The sequence below is a fragment of the Balearica regulorum genome, chromosome 1 (genome assembly GCF_011004875.1).
Source record: "Balearica regulorum gibbericeps isolate bBalReg1 chromosome 1, bBalReg1.pri, whole genome shotgun sequence".
Lineage (NCBI taxonomy): Eukaryota > Metazoa > Chordata > Aves > Gruiformes > Gruidae > Balearica > Balearica regulorum.
Genome location: NC_046184.1, coordinates 147,211,974 through 147,223,402, shown reverse-complemented (window position 1 = coordinate 147,223,402; position 11,429 = coordinate 147,211,974). Strand labels below are relative to the sequence as shown.

At 46.1% G+C, this 11,429-nt stretch overlaps 1 protein-coding gene across 1 annotated transcript in view; it reads left to right on the top strand.

Annotated features, from left to right (window-relative positions):
- The first annotated feature begins 923 nt into the window (after positions 1 to 923).
- AFF3 (ALF transcription elongation factor 3) overlaps positions 924 to 11,429 on the top strand; it is a 330,669-nt gene continuing 320,163 nt past the window's right edge. The window contains exon 1 of the mRNA XM_075738011.1: positions 924 to 1,174. Within this exon, the coding sequence (XP_075594126.1) occupies positions 1,122 to 1,174 (53 nt within the window). The 5' untranslated portion in view covers positions 924 to 1,121. The remainder of the gene's footprint in view (positions 1,175 to 11,429) is intronic.

Genomic DNA, 11,429 nt, shown 5'->3' with positions numbered 1-11,429 from the left:
TGCTTCACGCAGGCTGGACAGTGCCAGGCGTCTTACTCTCTCTGGGTGGCAAGCACTGACGATTCGTACTTGTATTTTTAACCAGAGATCACTCATTTTTAAAAGCTTCATGCAATCCAGGGACCTTTCATCTGCTGCGCGGATCTAGGTAGACCTGTATGTAGATGGAGCCTGTGGGAGCTGTGATTTGCACGGGTGCAGCTTATTACACTTTTCAGGAGGAATCGGTGCAAAAAACCCCATTAACCCAACCCCGGAACCGCAGGGTTCTGCTGAAAGGCTGCCGGCCCCGCGGGCAGGGAGGGCCCACGCCGGCACCCCGCGCTGCCGCCGTCCAGCGCTGTGGGACCGGGCCCACGGCCTGTCCCGCAATAAATCTGTCCCAATTTCTCCCCGGCGTTGTCTCCATCCTGATGTTCACGACGCGTGACCTGATGGCCACCCGGTGTGCCGAGGCCCACCCGCGGGCACCCGGCCGGCCAGCGCCCCACGAGGGGCAGGGAGCACGCGTGGAGGAGGAGAAAGGGGGGGGGGAACAACCCCAAACCCAACTTCGGCCGGGCAAACCCCTCAGGGTGCAAGTTCCCACCAAGTCCCCCCGTGCTGCGGGCTGGACCCGCCCCCCCGCGCCGGGCGGGCGCTGCGCGGGCGCTGCGCGGGCGCGGGCGCAGCGTGCGCGGGGCGGGCGCCGCCTCGGCCGCGCTCCCGGCGCGCAGGGGGGAGGGAGGAGGCGCGGGGGAGCGGGGCGGGAGCGGAGCGCGGCGGCGGCGGCCGAGCCGAGCCCAGCCGAGCCGAGCCGAGCCCAGCCGAGCCCAGCCGAGCCGAGCCCAGCCGAGCCGCGCCGCTTGCAAACGAGCGGTGGCACGGGGCTTTTTTTTTTTTTTTTGGGGGGGGGGGAGGGAGAGGGGTTGCTTTTTTTTCTTTTTTTTTTTTTTTTCTTTTTTGGTAAGGGGAAGCGGGCGGAAGGTGGTGGCGGGGGGTTCGTCCCCGCCCGCGCGTGTGCGGAGAGGGGCCGGCGGCGGCGGCGGGGGTGCTCCGCGCCCTCGCCCTGCCCGCGGTGCAGTTAAGATGCGCCCCGGACGCCGTGTGGTTGCAGCGCGGCGGCGCTGACATCGCTCACCATGGACAGCTTCGACTTAGCTCTCCTTCAGGAGTGGGACCTGGACTCTCTGTGGTGAGTGGTGCCTCTGCCTCCCCCGGGCCCGGGGAGCAGCTACCGGGAGGGGGGGCAGGATCTGCGGGGGGTGCTATAACGGGGGAGTGCTGTAACGTGGGGGTGTGCAATAACTGATGGGGGTGCAATGACTGGGGGATGTGCATTAATTTAGGGGTGCAATAATTTGGGCTGGGTGTGCACTTACCTGGAGGGGTGCAATAAATTGGGGGTGCAGTAATAGTGCGTGTGCAGTAAGGGGAGGTTCAGTGGCTCGGGGGGTGCAATAAGTGGGGCGGCGGGTACATTAGCTAGAGAGGGTGCAGTACCCCGGGAGGTGTCTTCCCTGCCACTTGCTCTTCCAGCATTGCTTGCCCCGGGAGGGGCAGAGGGAAGGGTGCCCTCCTCCCCTTGCTGCCAGGGCGGGTCCGGGAGGTGAATGTGGTGTTTGGCTGGGGGGTCTCCTGCACTCGCCCCCGCCTTCCCCCCCTCCAATAATCCCCTGTGCTCACCCGCCACCGGCACCCCGGGCTGCACTCCCGCGGCTCATCCCCCATCCCTCCTGCACGCCCCTTTCACACACCCCCCCCTCGCCCCGCAACTCCCCCCGGGACGCCTTTATCGCGCCCCACACACACCTCTCCGCTGCTCTTTCCTGCCCCTTCCACCCCCCACCCTTGCATGCCCTTGACCTCCCCGTGAGCACCCCCGTCCCTGCCCGCCCCGGCGGCGGGTGCGAGGCTGCCAGGGAGGAGGGGAAACAATTTCTAGAAATGTCATTAGCGGCTGGAGGTGGGAAGCGCTGCCCTCCCCCCCCCCCCCCCCCCCCGCACCACCCTCCCCAAGCCGCTGCCTCTGCCAAGTCCCGGAGTTTGCTGCGGGAGGCACGCCGCCCCCGGGCGGCCGCTGCTCCCCGCCGCCGGCACGGCACGGCACGGCACGGCACGGCACGGCACGGCACGGCTCGGCACGGCTCGGCCCCGGGGCGGCGGGTCCCCGTTGGGGCCGGCTGGGGTCCGCGGAGGGGTTTGCGCTCCGTGGCGATCACCACCGGGGCCACCCGGTGTGCGGATAGGCGCCCCCGGGCAACGCCGGGACCCCCCGGGGCGACGCCTCGGTGGGACCCGGTGGGACGCGGTGGGAGCCCGCGGCGGGACGCGGTCCCGGCGGAGCTCCCCCCCCCCCCACGGTGGGACGCGGGTGGGATGCCGCGGGGCCCCGCCGCCCCCACCGGTGGGCAGGCGGCGTCTGCCTTCCCCAGCGGGGTGCGCTCCCCGTCGGGGCTGGGCTGCGCTCAGCCGTGGTGCGGTGCTGCGATCAGCTGGGGCGGCGATGGCGGTTTGTATCCGGCCGGCTTAGGTCGGTAGTTTGGGGAGCTGAGATTACTTTTGCCTGAAATCAGTTCATAGTCTGCATTATTTTTTTAACATGTTAGGTGATCTATATCTTCTGTCAGTAGGGTGCGCGTTCGACAGCGCCGGCTTATCTCTTCGGTGGCAGGTGTAACAAAATAAGCCGGACCAGCGAGTCCCATTAGTTGAGCCGCTTCTTACAAAAGACCTCAGGATGATGAGAACAGCTTGCGCTGCATAATGCGAGTGCTTATAAATGCATACATTGATAACATCCAGCCTAATAAAACTTTTATATTGCTATGGGAACTTTAAAGAGCACATATAATACAAAATTACTTACTACCCCATAAAAGTTTTTAATTACAGTGTTTCTGCCTGTGACACAAATTAAGGTTATGTCCTCGTTTCAATTATAAATACCAATATTCAGTTTATATCCACACCGTAAAATTTATCTCTGGCCTGATTTTAGGTTTTCAGTCCGTACGCATGGTTTTACAATCAAATTGCATGGGTTTTTTCTATTAAACAGGAACGGGGGAAATAATACTTTTGCACATTTGAATGCTTTTCCCTTTCTCCTTGAATGAAGACAAACTTTGGGGGAATTTTCTTTTTCCAGCAAAAGCATGCTGTTCATTAGGCTGTTCTGCAAGCTGGCTGTTGGAGTTAATATTGAAATTGAAAAGCTAACAATGTAACTCTGGAAAGCTGGGGCTTTAGGCTGTGTCTGGCAATTGCTCTTTTTCATAACCTTTTTAACATGCTTTTCGACTATTGTTGGAGCCGCTTTCAAATGATCGTGGTTGCCGTAAAGTTCCTATATGGGTCCAAAAAGACATCAACCATTTTCCAGCTAATTTACCTGCTTAAAAACATCTGTATATGCGCTACAAGCGATCTTGTGGTTTCATAGATCTTGTTGTTTGTTTTCCTCTATAGTTGTTGCCGTTTAGAAGGTGGGTTCAGCAGAAGGGCTTCAAATAGCACATGGAAAGCCAATACACAGTGGCAGGCCTGCATTCGTTGCTAAATTCTCACCCCCGTGTAGGGGTTGAACCCACAAATGTCCAGAGCAGTGCCCAGTGAGGGCGTCACACCTACTTTAAGCGGAGCTCATCAGGGTGGGGGACAGGGGGTTTGGGGGTGTTTGCTGTTGCGTCCTTTTGGAGCACTGGGTTTCGCTGACCGGCTTTGGCTTGGAGTATCCGAGATCCCAGGCTGGAAGTTTATCATGAGGCAGCTGTTTTGGCAAATGGTTCGGAATAGTCATTTTGAAAAGTCGTGTGAGCAGTATTCAATAAAAACTTACTTTCACTTAGTGAAAGCTTTCAAAGTCCGTCACGAAGGCCAGTGGTGCCTCGGTGCTGCAGCGGCTGTGCCGAGGGTCCCGGGTCGGTGTCCCATCGCCGGCAGGGTGCCTGCGTCACGCTGCCATCCTGCCCGCTCGCTGCTCACCGACGGGGCAGGTTATGGACATCCTCAGGAAACCTGACTTGGATCATGTACTAAACTGACCAAAAGAAAGCTAGCATGTTAATTTTAAGCTTTGAAAGCTTGTCAGGATGCCTTCAAAGGAGTGCAGTTGTTGCCAAGAACGGAAATAAAATATACCACATAGATAGGAAGTACTTCATGGCAAAGAGCAACACTTAAGAGACTTAATTTTCTCTGCAGCGAGAATGAATGTTGTCCTTTATTCTTTTGAATGTAGTCATAATGGCAATTTGCGCACTTAATTTATGACTGAAAATCCACTTTTTGCAGTATTTGGTGAACGTTTTGCTTAAAAGTGCAGTAATTAAATATTAATGTGCTGTTCTAAAATGCTTTTTTTTTTTTTTTTATTTGTTTGTGAAAAATCAAAAGGGTATGAAAAGGGATTTCCGGATGAACAGCAGCATGCTAATCAATTCTCATTGATTGTTACTTTTATGCTATTAATGAATTTGCTCTCCAATTAATACATGCTATGTCTTTTACTTTGCTGTAGCATAGAAAATGTAATAATATATTGTGTCATGGCTATAAGACAGTATTTAACTAGCAAACTGCAATGGGAGAATATTGTAAGCTGGTTTCTACTAAACAGTAGTTTTTCCAGGTTGTATTGATGCCAATAACACTTCTGCTTCCCAGAAAACTACTATAATTCAAATACTGAAAGCTGAGTACAAACTCAAATAAAAAAATTAAGAAAACATACCAATCTGCGGCATAAACAAAACTCGTGCCTATTTGGTGAGCTTTTTCTGGAACATTTTGGGATGATCAGCCCAGCTTAACTCAAGGCGTCGTTACTGCTAACACAGTTATCCCAAGCACACAGCACTAACGACTTTGAACCACAGTCTCATCTCCTGTTTTTCTGTCTCCATGCGTTTATTTGTATGCTATACGTGTAGATTTACTTGTCCAGACTCAAGGATGTGGATTCTCTAGTGCCTTATAGCTTTATACTTGTTTACACCAGACAAAAAGGGATGGAAAATCTCAGTTAGAGGTGGTTTATGTGCCTCTTGTACAGCAGAAAACATACTACCCAGAATGGAAAGCAGCAAATGAGCAGATGAAAGGACGTAATTGGAGTGCCAGGACTAGTTCTGCATTACAGGCGTTCGTGTTGTTATTTGCCTTATTTAACAAATCTAGATCAAAATTCAGCCAGGTCCTTAACTCTGTGCTTAGGTTTGGGCACAGCCATAGTCCTGGTGAAGACCACCTAGTGAAGGCTCCCCTCACATGCTTAGGTATGGTATATGCATGGGCTGAGGTTTTCTTCCCCGTTCATTAAAAACAATTAGCGGATGTATTAAAGCACTTACTGTGTTGTACCAAACAAGAAAATAATTTTGAGTGTAATATGTTTGTTAGCCACAAACAAAACAGTGTTTGTTTAGGTAAAAGAAGCCAGGTATGTAATTGGTTTATTCAGTACTTATCTGATACTTCTGGATATTTTGAGTTAGCATCGGTTTTGTACGGGCTGGATAGTCATGTAAAAAATATATAGCTGTATAGCTTCCAAGTTCAGATCGATATCAAATGCCACAGTGTAAGGTGGCCCAGTGTGTTTTACAGACCACGTATTGAATTACTAGTTCATTTGCTATCTTTGGGTCTGTTCCTGCTCCATTTGAAGTCAATGAGAGTTTTGTTTGGAAGTTGCTATTAACAAAAAGTGGCCAGACATCCAGCAGTCTTATAAATGAACCTTTTGTAACTTCTTGATCCCAGGGTGTCTAGCTTTTAGTCACTACATTTTATATTTGTGTAAGTCAACATTTTTTTCTCATGTCGTGCAGCGTTTACTGGAGACAATTTTAGAAAGCTAATTCTACAAATGCTTCTTCAGTCAAGAAAATCAAGATGTTTATTTTCAGACAACAGTAAGCAGCTATTTGGGGGCGGGGAGAGGGGTCACTCCAACCGTTCTCTCGGTAGGGTTAGAGACTGGGCCAGCTTACACTTCTTAAGACAATACACAGCAACAATACCTCCCTCTCACAAAAAATTAAGTTCAATGTCTTCTTTTATCTCCCATTTCCTTTACAACTCTACTCCAGCCTGTGTCTTGAACTTTGTGCCTTATTTCTTTCCTTTCAGCTCATGGCTTCTTTCTGCCAGTAATGCTTGAAATCCTATTTGTCTCCTTCCTATTTCTACCATCTTTGTGGTGTTTCCGACTCTGCCTTCCATCCAGTGTCAACTCACAGTTACCACCTTCCCCTCGTTGAGATCCCATCTAAAATTTTGCTCTTTCTGTGATGATTATAAGTTGTGAACAAACAATAACACGAGTAATAACTATAGACCGTTCCCTTCTCCTGCTTTCACAGCGTGTTCTCTCTTCCTGATGGCTGTTTTTCAGGCTGGAAGCCCTTTGGGTCAGGAATTACTTTTGTTGTTTGAGGGTTTTTTTCTTACAGCACTGAACAAATTGTATGTGCTAAACATTATAAATAATAAGAAGAGCAAGCTTTTAATGGCCATAATACTTTATAAACATCAGCTAAATAATAATATTTTAAAAATACTTCTGTCATGCCATGTGAGTGCTCATTTGCTGGATGCGATGTACCACATCTTCCTCATTTGGTTTAGGTCTCTGCCGAGTCCAGAGGCTTTGCCAGTTTACAGCAGATGAAGATCTGGCCCATCATCTCTGATTTGCAGTACTCAGTCACTTGTCTAAAGAATAATGATTTTTTTAACCTTCTGCTTTGTTTTTGTCTGATAAATGAAATTTTGATACACCAGTAGGGCGGTGAGTGTGCTTTCATCTCTCCCCCTCCAAGGACTGTTTGAGCACCCATGCTCGATGGTGCGACGCAGGAGGAGAACAGCCCTTTGGGCTTTCCTTGTAACACTCAGACTTGTAGATTTGTGTTCCCCTGGGTATTTTTTCCATCAGAAGTCGAGGCAGAAACTTGACTAGGTTATTGGAGAAGGATTAGGAAGAGGGCATGAGGTGCATGCAGCATTTCCAAATCTATGCGAATATTTCAAGAAAAATACCACGTTTCTTAAAAATAGTGGAAAAGAAATATGGGCCATTAAGCAAAAAAAAAAAAAAAAAAAAAAAAAAGACACTGAAGAAATAGTGGCTGTGAGAACATCTTGTCATCCGTATATTAGGAATAACATCATACTCAACTCCACAATACTCTCATTAGAGAAAGGAACTGTTTAATTGCAAGGTTTTTAACCTCATGTAACAAATTAATCTGTTTGCATCATATTTATGACTAGGAAACAACAAAGCATGGATAGCAAGAGTTCCAGCAATTATTAGCAGCATATGTTCAGAGATACCTTAAACTCTGATTATAACTTCATTAACAATAGGAGTAATAAAGTAAAAATCAATAGAAATTAAGAAAAACTGATATTACGTACAGCTAGCAAATAGGGAGGTTAAATTCTGTGTGAGGTGGTGTCTCATCTAACAGACTGATCAAGTTGTAACTTTGAAGTGACATCCTCACAAAATGAGATTTCAAAAACCCGGTATTTTCTAGGAAACCGAGGTAAAATTTCTTTGTATATAGGCTGGTTAGCTGTAAGGCTAATTCCAGTGGAAAACCACAAGTTCTTTGTGATCAACCGAAAGTGGGAAAAAGGGAAGGCTCTAACCAAGCTTCCTTGGTTTTGAACAAAACTATCTCTTTGTAAACCCTGCCCTGCTGGGGAATTACCATTTCGGTGCTGCTGCTGGGGGCTGGATTTGCTGGCTGATTCCCAGGGACCTCGCCGGTCCCCGCTCTCGTCAAACCCACCGTGTTCCCATCGTTACCAGGGGAGCCACTCACTGGTCTTCTCTCTCTTAAAATCAATGTTAAGACGCTGGTTATTCTTGCTGGTGCTGCCTGAGCACCCAAGGGAGCACAAATGGACGCTTGTAGTTTAATACTCAGGTAATAATCTATATAATTTCTGAATAATTCACGGGTAACTACAAATTTACATTTAGGAGAAAGTGAATGAACTGTAGCAACAGTTAAATGAACATGATGGCAATTATTAATATTCTGTGCTAAACGTTTTCTATGTCTTTTCAAAGGTAAAAATGCATAATATAGCTACTTGTGTACCTCTCTTACAGCTTGGTATCTCAGCTTTCCTAATACCTTAAGCAAACACCAAGTACGTGTTAGTGACCTAACTTGACTGTGTTTTATCCTCTTAGGAAGATTTTAACCTGCGTGCATGTACCAAGGACCTGGATACGGGTGTATCGTGGGAAATATGACAGTAGGAATGCAATTTAAACTTATCCTCAGAGATCCTTTATGTATTTTTTAAAAAATAAATTAGTTCCAATGCAGCAGTGGTGGTCTCAGCAGTCAGGAAACACTTAAAATTATGCAGAAGGGACCAGAATCTTTGCTAAGAAGCTTTTTGTAGCTATGTTTTGTTTCTCAATAAAGATGATCCACAACTGTAAGTACTTAAAACTAAAAACAAGAGGGTTGTATCTGACAAAGCCGCACAACATCTTAATGTAACCCAGTCTTTCCGTGTGGTTGTTTTCACATGTTTCAGACCAAATAAAGACTCCTTTGTGGCTCAGCCTGGTTTGACTGAATGGCAGGAGTGGACAAATAGAGGATGAAGGTGGTATCTTCTTACACTGAGTATGTTTTGATTGCTTTGAGCTGCGATCACTTCTTACTGCATGTATCACTTTTGAAATCTGTTAGGGAGAAACTGGTGGCCTGCCTAGTCCATGCATTGCTATGATGGTGCAGTCTAGGTGCCAGGGTATTGTGATGACCTATGGTGGTATGAAAAATGCAAATACGACAGACAGATGGATCAGGAGGAAAAAGCGTTGGTGAAGTATGCGTTTGCAGGGTTCAGATTCAAAAGCCATCCCAGCAGTGGTCTCTCCTGCTGTCCATCTCCATGTTCCCTTGCCTTCTTTGCTTTGGTCACTGTGAAGGTTTTGGGGAGCCTGTTCTGATGCGTGGGTGTTGGCTGATATCCTAAACCTCCTCTGTGGGGGTTTACCTTTTGCTCAGATGTTGCTGTGTGGTGTCTCCCTCCTAGTGACGCACCAAGACAAAGTTGATTCTTTCTGTCATTGAAGGCTTCTGATTGACCAGTAGGGTTGATCTCTCAGGTCTGTCAATTTTAGGAGGGAATGACGTAATTTTAATGGTTTTGTGCTCTTTTGTCTTAGAGCAGCAAGTCAGTAGATGGTTGAACCTCAGTCCAGAAAAAGTGAACAGAGTTTATTGACAGAGATACTCTGGGGAAGATAATTATATTGTTATGCATCCAATAGAAGACACTTTTTTACTTTTTTTTTTTTTTTTTTCTGAAGTAGTCAGGGAGGGAACCTGTCATGTCATCAACTGTTTTTAAAGGACAAAGTAACAATTAAAGCTAAGTGTGCATTGCTTCATTTGTGTTTGGCAAGGAGAGTGTAACATTTTCTGCAGGATGATGACCTTGAGTTAACTAAATGTCACCAGTTTAAAGAGTAAATTAATGTTACAATGTGCTTTGTTTGTGGTTAGGCCTGGAGACTGTCAGGAATTTCTTAGTACAAAAGGTGATTGTGTGCTAGTCCATTTACTTAAGGCTCCCTGCGAGAAAACCATGGTGATCCCAACTGATCTGAATTAGCATCACCACGTGTCCTTGCGTGTTTGGGTATACCAGCGTGCCTGCAGCTAGCTTGTGGAGCTCTACCCCTTTTCACGGCGTAGATGGGTCCAAAAGGTCCACAGGACCGTACATTTCTCCTGGGTAATGCGTTGAGTCAGCCTGCTGCTCTCGCAGATAAAAGAGCCTTTTGCTAAGGAGGAGTGAATTCCTTCAAACCCCTATCACGCCCTACTGTTAATGTGGTGAGGGTTTTGGGTTTGGGGTTTCTTGTCCCTTCCATTGACAGAAAATCCGTCCAAACCAATAGCACTAGTAGCAAAAATATATGTACTTCCAGTATATGCGGCTTAATGTATCCCTGGCCATTCAGTAGAGTCGACTCCGCAACATCTGAGGTAAAATGGCACTGAGAAAACCCCAGCAAAGGAAAGCATCGATAAATGCTGTTGCTGCTGGACCTGCACTGGCTTCTGTAGATCCAAGCAAAGTATCTCTTTACGACGCTTCAAGGCTTCGCACTGCACAACAACTAACCAGCTCGGGTGCATGGCTGCACGAACACGATTACATACGATGTGGTAGAAATGCAACCTTTTGTTTTTTCTGTTGTTCTTAGAAGTATATAAGTAGCAATATCTTGAACTAATTACAGCTGATGTAAAGCACATTTAAGAAAACCCATTAGTGGAGAATTAGAACTAGAGCAGATTAGCTATTCTTTAATGGCCTTGACTGTAGATCTTTTGATGCCTTGGTAGCTTTTCTAACACTCATTGCTCATCTGTCTTGACTAAATGACTGAGAAGCTTCTTTCAAGTCACAATCTGGTTGTAATGTGAAAAAAATCACTGTTTTCAGCTGAAAAAATGATTTTCTGGAAAGGTAAACTCTACTGAGTTCTGTACTGTATTTGTTGTTGAGATTTAAAGCATTATTTTACTGCTCAATGTGACTGTGTAATAGAAAGAGCAATCTCTAATATGCTTCCTTGGAGCTATTAATTATTTACTTTCTTGAAATACAGATCATAGACAATTCTACATGACTTCCCTTTTTACAGACTATCTTGTCTCTCTCTTTATTTTTGTATGCTTTGCAAATGCCTGTAAATTCATTTTCACCGAAAGGCGAAATAAGTAATTTAGACTATTGCAGCTGTTTCATAATTAATTAATTTCAATTTAAAACAATCAAGTAGTGCCCGTCCATTGTTCTGTCTGCTTTTCTGAGGCATTAAGATTCACAATATCAAAATAAGTTCCAGATGGAAGTGCATACTTTATACTCAGAGAAAAAATTCTGGGTTTTGTCAAAAACCTGAAGATCAAAACAGAAAGTATTATGCTTAAGCACATTTTCCAAGGTTTGAGCCATTACTTTAAGAATTACTTAACAGTACCAATTTGAAATGTTATATAGGGCATTAACTTAGCAATAGAACTACAGAGTGAGAGAAACAGTGATGCAGGCCTATTTATCCATTTGTTTCCTCAAATACTCCTGGCATCTGTTAGAATGTAACAAGGCTTAGCACATTCTCACATTTTTGGCACTCTGTTTTCCATGATAGAGAGAAATATTTGCAATGATAAATCATCTCTTTGCTAATAATCAATAAATAACACATTCTCCTGAGAAAAAGATTATGGTAAAATGAAATGAAAAATATTGAGCAGAAGGAAAGATGATCAAAATGGTACACTGAGAAATTCTGTATGTTCCTATACTTTAATAAATGTTAGGGATTGTGGAAGAACTTTTAACGTAGCAGTTTGCAATAAGAATAAAAAGTCTTTTTTGAACAC